At 36.9% G+C, this 22,829-nt stretch overlaps 2 protein-coding genes across 6 annotated transcripts in view; both read right to left on the bottom strand.

Annotated features, from left to right (window-relative positions):
- The window catches only part of LOC117417470 (ERI1 exoribonuclease 3-like), an 89,480-nt gene that overhangs the window by 46,256 nt on the left and 20,395 nt on the right, over positions 1 to 22,829 (bottom strand). The window lies entirely within an intron of this gene.
- On the bottom strand, positions 643 to 10,015 carry LOC117407014 (uncharacterized). 4 transcript variants are annotated; one of them, XM_059034924.1, is made up of 6 exons: positions 9,873 to 10,015; positions 8,143 to 8,274; positions 7,951 to 8,052; positions 7,697 to 7,786; positions 7,461 to 7,586; positions 643 to 7,343 (listed from the first exon to the last, which is right to left on the bottom strand). In XM_059034924.1, the coding sequence occupies exons 1-6, from the start codon at positions 9,910 to 9,912 to the stop codon at positions 6,982 to 6,984; spliced, it is 852 nt and encodes a 283-aa protein (XP_058890907.1). In that variant the 5' UTR covers positions 9,913 to 10,015; the 3' UTR covers positions 643 to 6,981. The 4 variants fall into 4 exon arrangements, with proteins under 4 accessions (XP_058890907.1, XP_058890904.1, XP_058890906.1 ...); XM_059034921.1 differs by having other exon boundaries at positions 646 to 7,343; XM_059034923.1 differs by having other exon boundaries at positions 646 to 7,343; positions 7,951 to 8,274.

The following is a 22,829-nucleotide window of genomic DNA, read 5'->3' as shown; positions in this document are numbered from 1 at the left end:
GCTCTGCCAGAGACGGTGAATATGATTGTATATGCTGTTTTTGAGAACGTGATTGAGGTTTCCCACCAAAGAGCTGTTCTCTTTGATTACTGAAAAGTTTGATACAACATTGATCCTTTTAAAATGAATACCACTCAGCTTACAGCTCTGCTAACCAGCAACCCATTGACTGCAAAGTATTTTTACGGGGTTCTAGCTAGTGATCAACTACCTAAAGGAAAAATAAAAAAATTGCCTGCAATACTCATTGTCAACACGGACCCCCAGAATTATCCGGGAGAACACTGGCTAGGGATTTATCTAAAAGAAGAGGGACAGGGAGAGTTTTTTGATTCTTACGGTAACCCCCCAGATTTTATTTATTTTCCTAAGACTATCTCAAACTTTTTAGACAACAACGTCAAACAAACAGTGTACAATAATCATCCTCTACAAGGTCTTATGACCACGACATGCGGCCATCACTGTGTTTTCTTTGTACATCATCGATCCAAAGGACTTACTTACCCTGAGGTTATGGCTCTCTACAGCTCTGATTTACACAAAAATGATCTGATGGTGTCCCAATTTATACATTGTATGTCTAGCCCTAAAAAACAGAATTGTATAAATATATTTTCATGCGTGCAGTGTGTCAAGACTCATCATGATTTTAAAAAATGTTATGAATGTTAATCTTCAAAAAAAAAAAACAAAAAAAAAAACTTATGACAATGTAAATGGTGAATAAATATTTTTATTGCTGTAAATATATCAGACATTGTTTATATAACATATGCATGAATATACAACAAAATGTATCAGACAATGTTTACACAACATATGCATGAATATACAACAAAATGTACAAATATGTAAACTCAATAAAAACAGTAACATCTTAATAACTTTCCCATAACTGCTGTCTTTTTTTCTGCTTCTTTTGCATGGGAGTCTCTAAGGGTCGTTTTTTATAAGCTTCTATGAGTTGTCGTGTTTGAGAATTAGGTACTGTAGAATAGGGGACATTTATTACAGACAAACCTTTGATGAATTCGGACCATCCTACAGGCAACCTATGTTCAGGGATATGGGTATGCCCCGTTGCAGCCCTGATTAAATCAACCATATGCGACCCTCTAATGTTCTTGCCCCTAAGAATGAATTCCCCTTGATCATTCCATGAGGTAACCAAAGCATTCTGAGACATAGCGTTTAAAATAAAATTAGCATTTTTCTTAGATCTGGAGGGCACACTACTCATAACAGCAGTCACTATCTTAGATTCAGGTTCTGCTGCCGGTTGGTCCGTTTCCTCAGAGGGGGGTGTAATTAATGTAAGGGTATTAAACTCTTTTTCACTCTGTTTAAGCAGGGTTAGATATCTCTGTAAGGAGTTGGTGTATAGCTTAACTTTCTCATGGTCACTGATGTCGCTTCTAAGTAGAATGCTTTTCATTTCAGAGTCAAGTCGGCTTTCAACTGCTTTTTTAATAGGCTCGGGGTTTTGGGGCTCAGGCTGTCGAAGTCTATCAAGTTGATGCTGGGGTATCAGAAACATTTTCTGGGAGTGAGTCATTATTACAAATTAACTTTGATGCGATAAGAGTCCTGATAAAAAAGGCAATGCAATCCTTATTAAAGCTCCGATAAAACCACCACTCTGATTCACAGTTTTTTTCTTCTTTTTAATTGAATGCTTCTTATTGCATAGGCTCTTTATAACACGTCGCTGCTTTTTGAGAGTGTTTAACTGACTCGAAGTTAAGGGGATGTGACCCTTTAAGGCATTTAAGGCAATTTCCCCAATCGATTTGATAAAATCGTCTGAGGCGTTTCGTAAAATTGCTCTTCTCTGATGAGCAGAGCTATGAACTATGCTCTTTAAGAGATGGAGGTTACGTTTTATTCTAGCCGACATGCTGAGCTGTTGCATAGCCTAGATAAATAAAAGTTTTAGAGCAATAACCGGCCGTTTATAGGTGTTTTGATTTGGTATTTCTCAGGATGTACGCAACAGGCCAATCAGGAGTAAATAAACCAGTTCTTAGACGAAATGCTTCAGGGGTTTGGGCCTTTAAGTCTATTAAAAGATAACCATAGGGTTTTTTTGTCGCATCTTCAAACGCTTCTAAGAAAAACTTGGAGTTCCCGGGGTACATCTGACGGGCTAGTGTGTTGATTTGAAGTTTATCTCGAGGGTTTTTAAACAGAATAATGTAATTGGCATTCAAGTTTATTGTGCGGCTCATTTTTCCTTGAAAAAAAAAATTTTGAACCAAATACAGTACGCATAAATTCCTATGATGAACGTATTTTGTAAAAGCTTTCTGTATTTCATCATTTTCGCTAGCTGCTTCCATCAAGTCATCTATAATGAGTAAATTGATTTTGTTAGGAGGCATTAAATTATCATCGGTTAATGAATCTGGTATGCCTTCAATAAATTTGATATTTTTAAATTTAAGTGACAATTCATTGTATATTCCCTGCCAGCAACTATAACTCCAAATGATATTCTCAGGGGGTTTGGAAAAGATCTGTTGAGAGTTTTCTAAAAGCTGCTTCACAAAATAACTTTTCCCTGAATTGGAGGGTCCCGATATTATAGCTGCAAAAGGCACAGATAGTCTAATATCAAAACCTTCTTCAGTACCCATAAGGAATCGATGTGAAATCAGAACGCAAGACTCGCTTATTGTAGACTATTTGAAAGGTTTTCTGGAGTGGTTTGTTTTCCAATTGAAATTCTTTTTTATTGCGGCAAATCTGGGAGCCTCGAATCATGATATGTTCTGCAGGGGTGTTTCTATCATGATTCACAAAGTTTTGTACAAGGTCTTTTAATGAAGCGATGTTAATTAATTTGGAATTCTCATAGTTTAGGGTAATCCCCTTTACTTTGAGACATGTTTTTCCGTTGTTTGTGACGTACCCATATGTTTTAGGGCCCCCTGACACAAACTCTGTAATGTGTTCCCCCGGCTTCAACTCGCTAGTTAAATCACCAAGATAATCACCTAGTTTGGGACGCCAAGCCTGGGGCCTGCTGACAAAGATTACAGAGTCTGTATCATGATACAGACATCGACCCTGCAAACGATCCAAGAGGTTATAGAGCTCTAGCCGGGCGTAAGCGGTAGTAAATGCCGCTATGAATACGTTTACATTACCTGTGGGAGTATAGGTATCAGAAGCGTAACGCCACTGAACCTGAGCCACAGTATCACTTACAAAACAAAAATGCGAAACCTGATATCTTTTTGAAAAGAGATAATGGAAAAACTGGTCAGGATCCTTTACCAAGCTTGTAGAGAGCTGGTTAGTTCTCTGTGCTAGTTTTCCCCACAAACTATTGAGGCATAGTTTGGAGATTTGTCTTTTAGCAGGGTTAACATTAATGTTTTGAGGATCTAATTGAACCCCCTCTTTCTGAAAATATTCCGCAATATAACGCTCTTTACGCTCCTCATCGGTACAATGAGCAGGGTATCCTGAACTTTCCTGTTTCCCCTTGAGATGACTATTAATGTAACCTGTAAAGAGAGTGTCAGATTTCTGAGGAAAATGCCACACTTCATGTATTTTAGACACTTTGTAACCTTTCTCAAGAGCTTTAACTACCTCTACACTACACCATGTCCCGGTCAAGGCTCTTTCTCCAGAGGTATGATTACATACCCCCGTCTGGTTTAGTGTTTCTGCGCATGAACGGCAGAGGGTAAACATTAATTTACCACAGATGCGGGCAGGCAGTACAGGGAAATAAAGACCCCTAGGAGGCAGAACAGTTAATTTGAACAATCCAAAGTACTGGCTCAAGTCTTGAAAATTATGGTAAATTACAGTAGGATGGTCTACGGGATACACTTTTGTTTTGTTAACAAACGGATACAAACTAGTGAAATCAAAGTATTCCACCCTTTCATTTTCTTGGGCCACATAATGTAATGTAATGGCATTTGTACGTCCCCCAAACAGAGCCTCGCGTGGATTTATGCGTTCTGGAAAATCAGAACGAATCAGAAATTCGTGAACTTTAGGTTGTTTTTTCAGGGTGTTCCATTCATGTTCCCAAATAACTCTGACTTCCACCCCGTAAACCTTTTGCAATGTTTCAATCTTTTCATCAAAGTGATGATGCATCGTACCACACGATACTTTGCTTAAGGGGTTTACATCGGCCGAATCATAGCACAAGGGACAACCATGAAAAAAACACCCTGCAAATTCAAAAGCCGTACGCTTACCATTAATCACAGCATAACCGTCCAAGAAAAAGGGGCCTATTTTAAGCTCTCCGTAGTTTAAAGCGTGTTGAATGAAAACATTTTCAGTTTCTGCTACATACATTAACCATTGTATCGAGGCATTTGAAAAGCTTTTTTGCTGCTCACTGTAATTGTCGGGAGGAATGATCGCTATTGTGTCTTTAGGCATGAATTTACTTCTATACATAGCCATGCACAGTGAAGCAATGGTGGTACATTGGAAGGGGTCTATCTGCCCTATTGCATAAACCTCAGTCCGGAATTTGATACAGGCCTCTTTCAAAATTTCAACATCATTTTTGCAGTAGAATGCCATTTCGTCTCTGAAATTAAAAACACCCATCTTAATCGAATCATACCATTTGTAAAAGTCATCACGATCTTTAGACATCATTTGCTGAACACCATAGTAAATGGGTTCAGGAAATGGCCCCACATAATTCTGGTTTTCAACAGTATTGAAAAAATGAGGAAAATATCCTTTTTTGGCTTCAAATCCCATAGCAGCAGGCAGGGCACTTAACTTCATGGGCAAAAAGTTAAAGGAATCAATGTACCGCATTTTAAAAGCTTCGTCTGTAAAACACATCAACTTGCTACCCTGAGCTATGATATTTGGGTTAATTCCGTTGGATACTAAATAATTCATCAGTAAATAACTGTCATAAGACTTTGCATTGTGTGCCAAGAAAGTATATCCTGCATAACAAGGTCTACGATACCGCTCAAAAAACTTTTTCACACATTCCTCGCCCTCCCAATACCATGATTCACCACCCATGTGCATGCAGTACAAATAATTAGGAATGTGTACGCCAGCTTCCTGACGACATTCAAAATCATAAAACACATATTTGTCTGTGGGTTCCTTAGGTTTAAGCATTTGAATGAAGCATTTATGATCACTGTGAGGTAACAACACGGCTTTACATAGCTTACAGTAAGGAGTAAGACATTTGTGAGTCTGTGGCTTTGTAGGGTCACATTTATAGAGAGAATAACACCTTGTACAAAGTTTTAAAAGGTCACACATAGAAACCTGTTTTTCACTGTTGGCTTTATCTCTGAGAATCTTATGCTCATCATAACAGAGCTGTGATCGACAATAACGATTGCAGTCGTTACATTTTACCTTTACAGAGGACTCGCTGTTACAGGCTGGGGAAAAACACACATTACAGTGTCCTTCACAGCGATGTCCAGATCGATTACTGTAGGCGGTGTAACAGTAATTACACAGATAAGCTGCACCCAGAAAACCTTTCAAGTTAACAATACCATAGAAATGATTCTCATGAAGAAACAGAAATACAGTTTTGTTTTTTGCTCGAGTATCTGTTTGGTGATTCAGGAACACATCCTTTTGAGGACATCTGTACCAGACCACAATTTTAACATCTAAGGCCTGTTCAAATTTATCTATGTCTACAAACGACACCATTTGATGTTCACTTAATCCCACACTCTGTTGAAGTTTTAAAGCCTCAGCCATACACATTTCATAAGCCCCTCTGAATTCTGGAAATATCAAGCTCAGTACGCTGTAGGCAAAGCATAATTGATTGTCTCTGTTGTAACATATAATCAGATGCTTGGCTTTTTTTCTAATAAGCTCACTTTTCATTAAGGTCTGCAAACATCTCCTTACACCACCTCCTTCTGGGCACCTAATAACCTGCACAATCAACATTAAAGAGTCATCAGCCAAAATTTCACTATGACTTTGAAGGAGAGCTTCAATCTGACTGAGAAAATCATCTAGACTTAAATTGGCTCCACTCATTTTTACATACACTGGTATATCTAAGGATCCCGCTCGTAATTCAAGTTGGACAACGTCTGAGGGTCTTAGCGTTCTAGAAACCTCACTCAACATATTCTCTAACGTTTCATGTAACACCGTAAAAACTTCAGCGTAGGAATCCAAGTCATACAGATGTGTAAAGTTAAGAGGTTGCTTCAATTCGAAATTGTTAAACATAGGTCTATGTATACGCTGTACACCTTCCCCACCAATTCTATCACCGGCACTATCTCTATGGGGGGCCTGTAAACCTGAAGGACCTGCCACTTGATCATCATGTAATACACCACCCCCCAGGACTTTTATGCTAAAAGAATCATCACGGTAAGCCCCGTCGTTCAAACCTCCCCCTATTTGTTTTTCCACATCAACTACACTCTCTAGAGTATCATGATTCTCTCTATACATTTCATGCAGAAGCTTATCCAAAGAGTCAAAATTGATCTGAGTCAATTTAGCATCATTAACAAACACACGGCACTGGGAGTTATTGCTGTCTATATTAGTGGAGTTGTCATTTATCGGGGGCCTATCTGGAGAAATTTCATCAATCAGAGCCCTGATTGACGGTAAACTATACGCATTATAATTTATATCATTTAATAGTTTGTCTAGATAGTCAAAATTCTCGAAACCATTTAAATTTTGGGGGTGAACGGGGGGCAGACAGACATTGGGGGCTGTAGACATACTATGTGTATGTGAACTTGTTGAAGGATCAGAATTTAAGGTATTTTTAGGTACGAATATAGAATTTACCACAGAATTTGACACATTATGACTCGGATCAATTGAAACCTTTTTATTTTTTAGAACACCATTCACAGCCGTATCATCATTGTCAGAATCATCAACAGTAATTTCAATGTGTTTCCTTTTACATGTTTTTTTGCGATGTGGTTCCATTGTAGCTCTACAAATACACTGTTATTGTTTTAAAAAACCCAGCGTTTTCAATAGGGTAATTAATGTTTGTATATTCTGAGCCACTTCTGGGTCAGAAACTAGGGCCCTTATAGCAGGATGTCTGTAAATGATCTGCTCTATAGTCATATGTACATGTTTCAATAGCTCAGCGCTGTGATACCTAGCAGTAGTTGAAGTTGAGGGGATCGTAGGTTTTAGCCTTTGTGATACTTTGGAGACTGTGGGGGTGCCTCTTGCTTGTAGTGAAGCATGAAACCTTTCGGAAAATTTACGCGGCCTTTTAGACTTTGGGTCTCTGCTGAAGGATGTGTCGTCCTCGGAAGATTCGCTTTCCACAAGAAGTGTACGTCTAGTGGGCCGTTCTAAATGAAAATATGCCAAAATATACAATCAGACCAAAAATACCTTAACAGATGATTGAAATATTTAACAAAAAAAAAAAACAAAAAAAAAAAAAACTTCATTTTAAATACACTTACTTTTGAGAGGTCTTTTTGCAGATTTTTGAGGTCTATTGGGATGCTCCAAGGGGGTATACGCATGTATAACCTGGCCCTCCTCCGAAGTACCGGCCACGTCGTTCCTTTCGGAATTTTCAGGAACTTCTAAAATAATATAAACGGTTGAATATGAATGTTTTAACCTAAAAATAATTAATATTATGAAAAACGATCAAACATTTTTTATTAATCTATAAAAACAATACGGTTCATACTTTTAGACAATTCGGAGTCTGACGCTAGATCACTGAAGGATGTCTTGAAGTACTGTTCCAAAAGCTCAGAATCTTCAATATATTCAGCTTCTAAAAACAGAATGAATCAGGTATGTTTTTAAAAGGAAATCATAATAAGCTAAAAAACAATGTCTAGCATGTAATATCATTCACGCACTATATATATCATAAGTACCTTTATGTATTTGTTATTAATAAAACAAACAGACAAATATGTCTACTATTTTACTCACTTTCCGGCTTTTCTGTTATCACTGAGAAATTATTTAAAAAGTCCTCAGGCACGATTAGATCGCACGGTAGCTCAAGGGAAATGCTGTGCCCTGGGATTGTATCTGCAATTTAAAAGGAGGTACTTATAGTTAGACCAGAAAAAAAAAAAAAAAACCCTCGCGATATTTTGGTTAGCAAAATGAAAAACTCACCATTCTGACTATCCAAAAAAAATGTCGGGGACAATGGAATGATTGTAGGTGAGAGGGGAATGAGCATAGGAGGATGCTCAATTACTTCCTCCTGGTGTGAAATTAAATGTTCTTCAATAAATTCCTGGATATCTATAACAATGAAAATATATGATTTTAAATAAATAAAATAATAATAATATTAATGACAACATAAAATAAAACACATTGCATATCCTGATGTAATAACCCCTTTTTTATAATTTATATTTTTAGATATTGTCACTATTATCTCATTTTATACACACACACACACACACACACACACACGCGCACACACACTCACACTTAATGAAAAAGAAAGTTTAAAAGAAGTTATTAAAAGCAAAAAGAAAACGTCTTATTCACCATTTAAAAGCATTTAAACAATATACATATATACACTTAATGAAAAGAATGTTTAAAACCGCATATCACAAAATAAAACAGATATTAAATTAAATATTTATAAAAAAAAAAGAAAAAAACAAAACCAAAAAATCTACCAAAATACAATTTCTGAAAAAGCGCTCTCTCTCTCTCTCTCACCGTTTTTCAAAAAAACTCCCCGGACAAAACGTTTTACAGTCAGCATTCCCTGAAAGCATTTAAACTAACATTACACACACGCGCACACACCCTCACACTTAATGAAAAAGAAAGTTTAAAAGAAGTTATTAAAAGCAAAAAGAAAACGTCTTATTCACCATTTAAAAGCATTTAAACAATATACATATATACACTTAATGAAAAGAAAGTTTAAATCCGCATATCACAAAATAAAACAGATATTAAATTAAATATTTATAAAAAAAAAAAGAAAAAAAAAAAACAAAAAAATCTACCAAAATACAATTTCTGAAAAAGCGCTCTCTCTCTCTCTCTCACCGTTTTTCAAAAAAACTCCCCGGACAAAACGTTTTACAGTCAGCATTCCCTGAAAGCATTTAAACTAACATTACACACACACACACACACACACACACACACACACTCACACTTAATGAAAAAGAAAGTTTAAATCCGCATATCACAAAATAAAACAGATATTAAATTAAATATTTATAAAAAAAAAAGAAAAAAACAAAACAAAAAAATCTACCAAAATACAATTTCTGAAAAAGCGCTCTCTCTCTCTCTCTCTAACCGTTTTTCAAAAAAACTCCCCGGACAAAACGTTTTACAGTCAGCATTCCCTGAAAGCATTTAAACTAACATTACACACACGCGCACACACACTCACACTTAATGAAAAAGAAAGTTTAAATCCGCATATCACAAAATAAAACAGATATTAAATTAAATATTTATAAAAAAAAAAAGAAAAAAACAAAACAAAAAAATCTACCAAAATACAATTTCTGAAAAAGCGCTCTCTCTCTCTCTCTAACCGTTTTTCAAAAAAACTCCCCGGACAAAACGTTTTACAGTCAGCATTCCCTGAAAGCACTTAAACTAACATTACACACACACGCACACACACACACACTTAATGAAAAAGAAAGTTTAAATCCGCATATCACAAAATAAAACAGATATTAAATTAAATATTTATAAAAAAAAGAAAAAAAACAAAACAAAAAGAAAACACGATTACGCAGCATCACCGATACACCCCACATTGTTCATCATAAACATAAATTAAGTATCAAACATTTTTTACCACACATCTAACATTTACAGCCAATTTAAACATTAAACCTAGGACATACCGTTTAGATCCTCATTGCTGTGGCTTGATTCAACGTCCATTTATAGCTGAAGTGGTTCTTTACGGGATAAGGTATCTTTGAGAGGATTCGTCCTTTTTCCAGAAGTGTAATACTTAGCTCTGTACGTGGACGATTTTTATACTCTCAAGATCCCCGGTATTTGCCTTTGTAACCACACGGGGTCCGGATCAGGCTGGATCAGGTGAGATAAACCCGACACCCCGAAAGTTGCCTAGACTAGCTGGCGCTGAAATCTGCCCCTCTCCGCTTCTCTAAAGCGGCTATTCACAAACCCATCCGTCATATTCTCGATATTATGCGGAAATTATGTTTTATTATGTTTAAATCACGTTTTTAAAGGTATGCTTTTAATAAACAAGAAATGACGACGCATATACCTACACCTGTATGTTTTTATAGTTAAAAGAGGGCTTAGTTTTTCTATACTCAGTATTATATGCAAAAAAATATTCTCATTCGTTTTGTAACGATTTTATACAATCTGTTTTATAACCCGATTCATTTTAGATACACGTAAAGGAGCATTACAACTGTATCGAGTCAATATTCGCCGTTTCTTAAAAAAACATTACGTTGTACTATGCTACCCCATAGTTTTAAATCTACAAACTGTAAAAGCGTGTTCATGATTTGCACCAACCTCAGAATAGTTTGTTTGTGTATGAGAAGCTACTTGAGATTATCATGAGGGGTGGCTATTCAAAAAATGGGCCATGATAAAACACTTAAATAGGTTCTCTTATTTTATTTGCAATATAACACAGATTTTATCTTATTTTATGTTCTAATCGTTATGCCCAGAAACTAAATCCCGCTTGAAATACCATGATGCTTATAGCCTCTAGCAGGGTAAACGACGCTGCGGTGATGTTTCTCAGTGGGGTGCCTTCCTCTAACATACGCTATCTGTACTTTTAATACACAGCGGCGCCAAGCTGAGCCTAACGTGTAAAATTGAATAAAAAATATTTATCCCCTATAGTTATCTATCTATCTATCTATATATATATATATATATATATATTCACATTGAGATAATATCGTGCTTTCCAACATCATCAAACATACCGTCACCCAAAGTCTGATATGTTAAAGAACTAGACTCACGGGTGCCACGATTCTCACCTCACAAATGAATTTCGGTTTTTCAGACACAAAAAATACTCTACAAAAACCGTAACACTTATTCCTTAAGACATGATAAACTCTGATTTATTCATTTACATATGTGTTTAATTTTCCTTCATTTGTTTCCTGCAAAATCATTACATTTTGTTTTTATTCAGTTATATTCAATTCCCTAAGTTTTACAGGTACAGAGCGAATAACCAAGCTTTGCTATAGCATATATTATACATGTTTGTTTGTTTATAGTTGAACGTAGGCTTAGTTAAATCTACTTTCTTTACGCGGTAATACAGGCATAAAATGTTCATGCAATATATTTTAAATACGTCTTTCATTTTTTTTTTTTTTTTTTTTTTAATTTTACTAGCGTCATGAAAAAATGCTCTCATTTTATCTTTTAAAAAAACATGCAAACAAACAAACACAGACAACCAAACACATTTAAACAGTTTTTATTTATAGAATTGATTCCTGGTTTTAATCTTAACAGAAGTATGCACTTTTAATCTTAACAGAAGTATAAAGACGGTATATTCATTTGAAATAGTCCTAGATGTGTCTACCATGCTGAGACCAAACCTTAAGGCATTACAAATCACACATTTCACAAGCCTTCTCTGCAGGGGACCTTCCTCTAACAAATAGGTATCGGTGCTTTTTATTACATCGAGACGCTTGTCTGTTCATAGCGGGTGGTTAAGGGTCTGTGAGTGTCTGTGTCTGTGGGGGCTGGGGGAGGACCCCTTGCCTGTGGTCATGTGCGCGTGCATGTAAGTGTACCTATAGGACGGTGTGCGCATGTTCTAAGCCAAAGGATCCGCCCCCTATTTAAGTCATAGAGCGAGTTTGAAGTCATTCTTCTGCTAAAGTTTGATGAGTGCGGTTGGTTGCGGTTGTCTGCGAGGGAGAGAATTCACACTGTACTTAAGCGTTTGTCCTGGGGAGTTTTTTAAAAAACGGTAAGAGAGAGAGCGCTTTTTCAGAAATTGTATTTTGGTAGATTTTTTTGTTTTGTTTTTTTCTTTTTTTTTTTATAAATATTTAATTTAATATCTGTTTTATTTTGTGATATGCGGATTTAAACTTTCTTTTTCATTAAGTGTGAGTGTGTGTGCGCGTGTGTGTAATGTTAGTTTAAATGCTTTCAGGGAATGCTGACTGTAAAACGTTTTGTCCGGGGAGTTTTTTTGAAAAACGGTGAGAGAGAGAGAGAGAGCGCTTTTTCAGAAATTGTATTTTGGTAGATTTTTTTGTTTTGTTTTTTTCTTTTTTTTTTTATAAATATTTAATTTAATATCTGTTTTATTTTGTGATATGCGGATTTAAACTTTCTTTTTCATTAAGTGTATATATGTATATTGTTTAAATGCTTTTAAATGGTGAATAAGACGTTTTCTTTTTGCTTTTAATAACTTCTTTTAAACTTTCTCCTTTTTCATTAAGTGTCATGTAAAAAAAAACTTTAATGTTGTCTGCACCAAGCAGAAGTTAACATAAGCATTAATGTTGTGTGCACCAAGCAGAAGTTAACATAAGCATTTATAAAACATGGGTACCCACTATCCCCTGATTACATAAATAACATATTAAACACTGATTTTTGTACATATCTTATAAAAGACGTGCAATAAGTTTATAGGCAAATATAAGCCTATATTCAATAAGCATATCTGTCTTGTAACAACCATAAAATCCACGCCCCTCATTATATATTCATAAATTCATAAATCCACGCCCCCTCATTATATATTCATAAATTCATACCTATAAGGTCAAAAAAAGGTCAAAAGGGTCATAAATTAGACTTTTGACATAAGCTATAGTAATATTACTACTACTCTGCAGACAGGGGAAATGTGACAAGACAAGGTGCCGACACCAAACACAACATCAGTGTCAATCATGGTCCCGCTGCTCGCATGCCAGGCCTGCTTACACACTGCAGTGAGGGACAGGGACCCAGGCTGCTGTCTCATGTTCATTGCTAGGTGGCATGACTGCTTAATGCACAATCCCTACACCTCAAGAGGCCTGGGTTCAAATCGGCTTTCAAGTTAAATGACTTTGGTGGTCTCAGTTTAGCCCTCAGTAAAGCGTAGCTTTTTTGAGTTTTTAAGCAATTTTTTTTTTGTGTTTACTTTTATCAATATTTGCCATAACTTCCGTAAATGACAAAGGAATATACTACATTTTTCAGGAGAGCAAAAGCTTAAAAGAGAAGCCAGATCAGCTTTTTTTTGTTTCCTGGATGAGGACCGAGTCCAACCTGAATTCCAGAGCCCTCTAACCCTCTCCAAAATGTGCAGTGTTTTTGTGATGCAGATATATGATTCAAACCCAGATCAAAACCTAGTAAATGAGTCCACTTTGTCACCAAGACCTTTACATTTGATTTCTAGTCCTGGTTACTAAATTCACCCTGCAGTGAGTTGACAGTCTTGTCTTTTATCTCTGGGGCTTGAATCACAAGTCAAATTAGTTTGATAGTCTAAACTTAGCCTTTAGTAAGCAATAGTCCACATCACAAAACCACTCTGCAATTTAGCTTGATTGATTGAAGTTTGTTATGGACCATGCTATACTTGTCCCTCAACTTGCACATGCAGTAAAATTGAGTTCAAATAAATACAATAAACTAAAATAAAAACAACAACAAAAAACAGGCATTTATGCAACCATGTCACTCTACAAAAACCCACGTTCTTGTCCCGACAGCGGAAGTCCACACAAACAGCGAGTAGTCGAGGAGTTTTAGCTTTTCTTTATTTCCTCTCTGGCTCTTTTCTCTTTCCCTGCCTTCTCTGCTAAAAAAGGGATAATCAGCGTTTACTCAAGCAAAGCAAAAAAACATTTAAGTGAAGTGGGGAAGGGAGATTGAAGGAACTACTGAAGAATAACACCGGGCTGCTTTTGCTGTCAAATCACACAAGATTTTCAGTAATAGATTCTCCTCCAGACACTCAATTCGATTCAAAGGAGATCCTCCTTTATCCCAGTGCATCAAATATTTAAACACTCGTATTAGCCGCGGTGTCATCTCCTCGCCAGGAGCTTACAGTGCCAATCTCTTCTGGATTTTTTTTTTTCTGTTCTCTCTTCCATCCCTGTTGTAATATCCACAATGTTATCTCTACAAACCTCCACATGCCCTCTTATCATTTTATTTTCAATACTTAAAATGGTATTAGTTTTTTTTTCTACTCCTTTCTTTCCGTCTTTCTTGCTTTCTTTTTGTCGCTCGTCAGGCTTTTCAATTTTAAGAGGCAAGGCTTAGAGATTGCGCAGAGAAGGAAGAGGGAGAACCAAGAAGAAAAAAAAAAGGCACAGCAACAGCAGCGCAGTGTTTGACTGATGCCTTTCAACTGAGGCAGTCTAGCTTGTCAAATCACAGGCTGCAAAATGAATTGGCATATCTATTCAGCCTGCTGTGAGATGTCATGCAACACCGTTTCATATTCCTAGATAAGGCGCGATAAAGCAATTGCCCGGCTGACACCGGTGTGTAGCTTTTCCTGGTAATATTCTCCCTTTCCCCCGGCACGGATCCTGACATGGAGAGATGTTCCAGGCTGAGGGGTCTGGGTAGTCAACCCAACTAGGGAGAGGAGGGAGTAGAAGAAAATTAGGATGAATTGCGGGGCTCATGAAAGATGCAGGACTGGTAGCACTAGAGCCTAAACTATTCTCTGTTCCCAGTGATAGCGGAAGCTCTTAAAGTTTGCCCAGTCTGTACAAAGTCTGTCCTGGAGACCACACTTTTTGGGTGACAGGAAGCAGTTCAGTTTTGTGCTAGGATCGTGAAGGATCGTGCTAGATGGATACAAAATGGTGTCCATCCTTGCATTGGTTTATAATCAGTAAGGGTTTTAATGCTGCTTTGCCATTTTTTACTATCCCAGTTTCGCATGTTCTTATCTTCCAAACAATGAACAAAAATGAATGGAGACCTTCAGTTTTGGTGTCTCTAGTTATAAAGTTTCTGGTTTTCCATATCCAGGACACATCACATTGCATGTTTTCTTTCTGTCATTGTGGGAACAAATGGCCTTTTCCTGTATTTAAATTCAAAGGGGCTTTATTACTATTACAAATTATTAGGGCTGTCAATTAATCGCAGTTAACTTCTGCGATTAACGTGTTAATTTAGTTTTAGATTAATATTTTTAACACACGTTCCTCTGTCTTGACCCTCTCAGCGTACTGCAATTCCCTGCCTCCATTAATATGCTCGAGTGCATGCAATGCAATAAGTGCAGTTGTCATTTGAATAGAAAGTTACACACGGAATTGCATTATGGAGCAAAGCACAAAGTGAAGGACTTATGAACAGGAAGTTTCTTTTTTTAACAGTTCATTGGATAGAAAGACTGTTACTTGTATCTGTTAGTTCCAGTATCACAGAATGCATCTAGTCAGCTGTACAACCTGCGTGCTGTAAACAAAATGAACTTTCTAGGAGTTATTCTGCTAAAGGCAGCAACAACAGAACAATAAATGAAACCCGTCATTTTTGACAGAGTATTTATTTATTTATTTTTTAATTCAAAGATCTCTGTAAACCTGTGAATCAAGCTATATCATGTCAGTACGATACAGGGTGTCCCACTTGAAAGTAGCCTGTAAGTATTTCAGTTAGATGTTGGCATTCAGTCCATGTCCACGTTGGGAGGTACAATCCGAGTTTGTAATAATGAGGATTCGTGTACATGTCTGTGCTGCTCCATCATGGGATTATTTATTTATTTGTATGTTGTAATGCTTACTGGGCTACTTTCAGTGGGGCACCCTGTGTAACCTATGTTGTCAATAGCTACCAACTTGTAATTTTATTTCAATTACCACATTTATTTATTTATTTATTTATTTATTTATTTATTTTTAAATGTCAATGAAAAACAGTATATGAGTAACAGCTTTTCAAACAATTTAACAAAAAATGTTGGCTTTTTTCTGTATAATTCTGTGTAAATAAACATAAAACCATAATGAGGGGCCACCAATTTGAATCCAGAAATAAGAAAAACATGTTTTTAAGATGATTTTTGGATGATATTATTATTATTATTATTATTATTTTTATTATTATTATTATTATTATTATTAATAATAATAATAATAATAATAATAATAATAATAATAATAATAATAATAATAATAATAATAATAATAATAATAACAACTAGAACTGCCAGGCAGTTTTACGGCTTCCAAGCTCAGTACCAGATGGAAATTTTGGCAAGCTGTAGCATTGCAGCACAAGTGTCAGCAACAGATCAGTTTTATGGAGCAGTTTCAATTCAAAATACTGCATTAGTTCATTATCTCACAATGCTTTATAACTTTAAACACCATAGTAAGAGACCCTATCTACACACTGTAAGGAGTTATAAGCTCATTTTACATTTAACCTTAAGGAGAGGTCAAAGGTCACAATAAAGGTAATTTTTGAATAGAGCATATATGGGTTCCTAAATGTGTTGTATAGTAACCATTAACCTATATACACTCTGTAAGGAGTTATAAGCAAGTTTTACATTTGGCCGAAGATTTTGAAAGGTTTTTAAAGAACTGTGTCAGGTGACCATATTGGTTTATGCACAAACACAATTTTTGAAAACGTGGATGATGCTTGTCAACTTTGGAGTTAATCAAATAAACCATTTTTCAACTGAAGCGATTTTAAATTTTAGAAGAAAAGGTAGGTCTGGTGACCATCTTGTTTTACATTTTGCCATATTTGAATTCCATTGTCCCCAGGATGATGCCTACCAAGTTCAGAGTTAGTTGGTTAAACGGTTTGCAAACAGAAGCAGTTTGATGTTTGGGGTGCGTTTTGGCGAATTTGGTGGCAGTCATTTTGATAATAAAATTTATCGCAGCAACTTCTGCTTTGCAAACTTGAAGCAGGTCTGGTTGCTAATGACATATGCAAACTTTCAGATCAATTGGTCCACAGGTTCCCAAGAAGAAGATTTTGGTTGATGCAGGAGCGCAATTGTTTTTGCATCTGAACTGTAATCTACACGGGTTTATACGTGCCAAGTTTCATGTTGATTGGTTACACAGCATGTAACAGAAGCAGTTTAAAAAGTTTTGGGAGGAAAAACGACAATACAATAATAAAAAAAAAATTATAAATAAATTTAAAAAAAATCTTTACAATAACAATAGGCTTCCCAAGCCAGCTTGGAAGCCTAATAATTATAATAATATTAGTAATAAAACAAATTTGAATGAGAAGGATGCAGTAATTGTATCAATTAAATATATGATTAAAACCAAGATTAAAGGAGATTTTTTAACTGTGATTATTTTTAATCACTTGACAGCCCTACAAATTATACAATATTGCCTAAGTGTTATACAATATTGCCTAACTATGTCCTTTCTCTTGCATTCACCACCCCTTCCATCAAACCATATCTGCTCCTTTTTTCTATAACTTTCTCTCATACTCTACCTTCTAATCCTCTCACTTCCCCTTCTCTCAGTTCAAATTCAGAAGAACTTTGCTGACATGCTAAGATATTAGTACATAACATATAGAAAACCAAGTCATAACAATAAGAGGATACTAAACTCTGATCAGTGCCTCTACTCTACATTTTGAATGAGGCGGCAGAATGGCAAGATATGTTGAATCTATTTCTGATACTTCACTTTTTTTGCCGAAATGACACCCTGATATTCCACATCACCTTTCAGTGAGAAACCACTATGGTTTCTTGCCTCCTACCCACTCTCTCTGACCCCCTTCTCATCCAGTTCTTCTCCCTCACACTCGTACTTGTCCTGTCTTTCCCTTTTCCTCTAACTCTCTTCTCTTTCCTCTCTCCTCTGCTCTCCTCCCACTCTGCCCCATTAGTTTAGTGACCAGCGGGCTGTGACAGTCTCCAGTAATGGTGTTCCCATGTGAATCGAGGAGCTTTTCCATTAGCACTTCTAATATTCTGACACCTAACACAGCCCGCTATTACATTCATACACTGATCACCGGCTGGAAATTACATCGCCGGGCTGGCAGAATGGAAGAAACTGCAGCGGCATAATCAGAGTGTGCCATGCACTGTCAGTCCTGTCACAAATACATACCAAAGCAGACGTGCACATGGGGCTTAGCGTCTGAGTGTGTCACTTGCTTTGCCTTCAGTATGTGTGTGCGTGTGTCCCTATGCTTGTGTTGTCATGTAGGTATGGCCTTTTCCAATGCTTAGATCCTCCAAGTCTTCACTTGAATAGGATTAGAAAGATTAGTTAGAATAGGACAAAAATACCTGTTTTTCTAATTGTTGTCTGTTTAGGTTTAGTTTGTGTAAGAATGTGATTATATAGATGGCAGAAACTGTGATGCTTCTCTTCTCTGAAATCTGAGTTTATGATTTCAAAATTGTACTGTACATGAACAAAACATACTGAAATTGTATTGCCTGGAAATCAATCAATTTAACCTACTCATAGCTTTGGACACTTCTCCTAGTGTAGTTTTGTGTTCAGGAGGTAATCTTCTATGCCTGGGAGTCAATAGCATCACAAAACAGGGAAATAACGTGTGTCATAAATAGCGCTGTAACCTTTTTCAGTGGATAAATCTTGTAATTATCTCTGGATAAATTGTAGAAATCATTTTGAAGGTGCCACAGACCCCCCCATACTTTTTCAAGCACACCAATGGAATGAATTAGAAACAAGGGTTAAAAATGCAGAAGTTTGTCCCAGCGAAAGGTTGAGTGGGTTAGGGTCAACTTTCTCCTTTTCTCCCCCACTCCCTCTCTCTCTCTCTCTCTCTCTCTCTCCGAGGCACAAAGAGCCGAGGGGGCTGCTGCTGCTGCTCTCAGTTGTTCAGGATATTGGCAGCCAACACGATTCTTTGTGTTCCCTGCAATTTCCTCTGCCGCTGATTATTTTTAGCCCCTCGCTCCCCCCTCTAGAGGGGGCTCTGATTGAATGAAACACAACTCTGAGCTCCAATAAGTGTATTTCAATTACATCTGTCATCGGGTAATAATATAATGATATATCGTGTGATATTAAATCTATGCTAATCATGTTGCATTATTATTATTATTATTTTATGTTTTGGAACGGGGAGTGGGGGATTTTTGGCTTCAAATCTTGTGTTAAAGTGAGATTGTTATTGCTACAAGAAAGTGCAGGTAATTAAGATCCGCTGGTAAACAACAAGTTTCCCGTTCGCCTGAATGTTAGTAAATATGCATGAGAAAAATACTCTTTATTATGAGAAACTGTTAACGTATATGCTGCTTGGATATGGGTGCCATGTTTTAATTTGTTAATACCCTCAGATCCCATGAGCTTTTTTTTTATTAGCCAATGCTAGTTTAATTTAATTTCAACGACAACCTTTTTTGACCAAATAACAAGGCTTTGTAAAGAAGCAATGTGTGTCCATATGATTTTGTTAGCCAGCAATAGGGAGTTGTAGTGCTGATGGGGTTTGACTACGTTAAAAATCATCTCAACAGATATATATGTATATGTATATCCAACAGTGGACTTTACTCTTTACACTTTCCATCGTCACTAAGTATATACATAATATATACAGGATAGGACATGAAGCTCTTAAGCTATACACACTGACACATGAAAAGCCTGGAAGAAAAAAAAAAAAACACAAAGAGATTCTGATGCGCAGAAAAATGTAATTTGAAAACATCCCTGATACCTGAAAACACCTCCTCGGCTGGGTGCTGTATCCTGGAGTGTGTCAAACTGGTTCTCTGTGCTTCAGAGATCCTGGCTAGTCAAACTCATGCTGTTCCCTGTCTTAGTCCACAGTGACACTGTATACTCGGGAGCTCTTCTTCCAACAGCTGACACTTGTTTTAATAGGTTGGCTTGGTTTCTATTAAGTTGTTCGCTCTAAAATTAATGTGTTATCTAGCAGCTTCTAAACTGGCATATTTAAACGCAGTGATGTAAAAACACATTCCGGTTTGTGTTCCAAAGTGTAAAATTGTATTTGTTCAATCTGTTAAAGCCTGTGGCTAAATCTATGGGGCTATGGACTTAACTCTTTAATGCCCCAACCATTTTCCAACCATGCTAAGAAAAAAACCAAGCAACAGCAATATGATTAATCTGAAAAGCCTCCTGCCTCAGACAGTTTACACTACATACAGTCATTTAGTATCAGAAAAGAGATTCCGGATGCAGGTGAACAAACTGGAGAATTCTCGGTTGAACAGTGTTGGTTCGGAATAAACTTTAAATATACTGACAGATTTGCAGTCTTCAATAAGACATTCTACATGTTCCTAGCAGTAATGACAAAAATAGAGAGCTACTATGAAGGAAAGGAAAGCAAGACAAGCGATACAAAAATAAAAATGAGGAATGACAGAAAAACAGGAAAGAAAAGAAAGAGGAAAGCAGAGATGAGGTAAAGAAAGGAAATGAGGAGAGAAACAATAGAATCAGTAAAAGAACATTGAAAGTGAAAAAAGGAAGAATAAACAAATAAAAAAGATGATGAGATGAGAGCACAGCACGTTCAGAAAGAAAGAGGGATGCAAAAAAATGAGAGAAAAAGCGATAAAGAAAAGGACAACAGAAAAGGAGAAAGAAAACAGGAGAAAAAATTGAAAATTTTAGTGAAAGCAAGACATAAAGAAATACAATTGTGACTGGAAGGCTGCTGAGAGCTACAAAGATATAAAAGAGTGAATGAGAAAGAAAGAGAGTATTAGGAAGAGAGAGACAGACAGATAGATAGATATACTTTGTAAGAAAGGACTCAGAAAAGCAATGAAAGTCAAAAACAAACCCTTTAAAAGTGAATTTGAGACAGAAAGATAGACTCAGAGAGCGAGTGAGAAAGAGAAAGAGATGTCTGTGTGTCTCTCCGCTGTCCCCTTGGCTCTGTGACTGGGCCGCGCAGGGTGAGGGGTTCTGAAAGCGGCGGCGGGTAGGGGAGTGAACGCCCCAGCAGCCTGCCAGCCAGCGCCAGTCACTTCGCCCTGCTCCCCATTCATCAAAGAGGCACAGGCCACTGGCCAAGCGAAGACTCCTATCATTACACCTCTCACAATGCGATCCATACCACTAACCCTGCCTTCATTCGCCAGGATTAATAATATCTCTTTCAACCTTCACACTGTGATAAATAGGCAAGGGGAGAACAAAAGGAGAGCGAGAGAGAGAGAAAGAGAGAGAGTGGGGAAAGTGAGAGTTATAGAGAGACTTGAGTGAGGAAGGAAGAGGAAGCTAGGTCTTCCTGGTGTTGCAGACTATAGTACAAGAGATTAATGTACTGTACTGTGCAACAATTTCTCTATTTGTTTCTTTTCCTTTTTTTTTTGCAAAATCTTCTGGGGGTAAAAAATGAAGTTATATATTCAGAATCTTAATAGCATCTTGATTAACTTTCACAGTTTTGAAGGTTCACAAAATGCTTTTTAAATACAAGCTTGTTATACTTCTAAACAGACAGAGCTTCTTTTTTCCCCCTCTGTTAAATGTTATGTGCTACACTTAACACTTAAATAAACTGCATCTGCTATAATTTGATCACAATGCTTTGTATTTGAGTTTAGCGGTTCAGTAGGATTAAACTAAACCAACACGCTTTCATGGAGGGTTTCGTCTTGTTCGATCGGTCTAATAACATTTTACAAGGTAAAAAACAAAAGAAGCAATTATGAAAATGAAAGACACACAAAAAAAACAAACAAACAGTGACAACTGCACTAATTACACCAGAACAACAGTAAACAAGACAAAAGGTAAGGGCTCTGGTTATATAATGTTTGTGTATTTCACACATGGTTCACAGCCTGTTGCTAAGACTCAAAAGATGCTTTTCTTGCAATGAGGGACCGAGAAGAATAGGACAAGACAGAAAAAAATGAGAAAGCCAAGAGAAAAGGAAGAGGCTGAACTGAGAACAAAAGGACATCAGTAACTAATGAAAGTTCGTTAAAGAACATCGCTCGGCGCCTTTGGCCCTCCATGCTCTCAATTCCCTCCTTCCCCCTTTTATGCCGGCTTGATTTAAGAGTTCTTCTCTCGGCTCTGACAGTAAGGTATTTCTATCCCACAGATTATAACTCACTCGCTGTGATTATTCAACTCCAAAGTCCTGGCCCCAACTGCATTTAGCCCAAACATAATATCCTTCATGCATACATTATCCATCTTCCTTATTATGTGGAATCATTTCAGAATTAAATTTCAGCCCTCTAATATTGGCTCAGAGAGCCGCCTGCTTTATAGGGTAGTCAAAGGTTAAAATACCAATCAAAATAACCCCGGCGATGCAGCGAGACATTTTAATATTCAGAAAGCTGGTAATTGTAAAAGGACGTTTTCTTTTTCTCTGATTACCCCAAAGGCAACACATGTTAACACGACAGGGGAAGAAAGGAGTGAGCAGTAAGGTTCAGATGTTAGGGACAGTACCGTGTGGGGGTAGAGGGAGGGGGGGGGGGGGGGCGTTTTAAAGGGGGACAGTCAGAGAGGGAATTCAACTAAATAGTGCCCCTCCCCATGAAAAATAATAGAACAGATTTAGTTTTGTATGTGGTCAGTTATCAGCTGCTTTAAGGGCTATTTTCACCTCAGCCACAGAATATTGTCATATGCATTCCAGTCAATGTCATTATATGTTATAAATAAATACACACAGTATTGTGAGGGCATGTAAATAATCGAATGAATATTAAACAATATATATCTTACGGATCACTGGGGGAAATGAAATTCTTTAAATCTTTAAATCATCAATGAAACAAAAAAACACCTGAAGATTTTGTCTAACACGAAAAGCGCTCAATTAAGACAACTGTA

This window comes from Acipenser ruthenus, chromosome 12, assembly GCF_902713425.1.
Source record: "Acipenser ruthenus chromosome 12, fAciRut3.2 maternal haplotype, whole genome shotgun sequence".
NCBI lineage: Eukaryota > Metazoa > Chordata > Actinopteri > Acipenseriformes > Acipenseridae > Acipenser > Acipenser ruthenus.
The sequence above is the reverse complement of the archived record's forward strand: the minus strand, read 5'-3'. Positions and strand labels throughout refer to the sequence as shown.

Excerpts from the sequence above, each read along its gene's own strand:
- LOC117407014 (XM_059034923.1), bottom strand. The coding sequence starts at position 6,960 with ATGGAACCACATCGCAAAAAAACATGTAAAAGGAAACACATTGAAATT.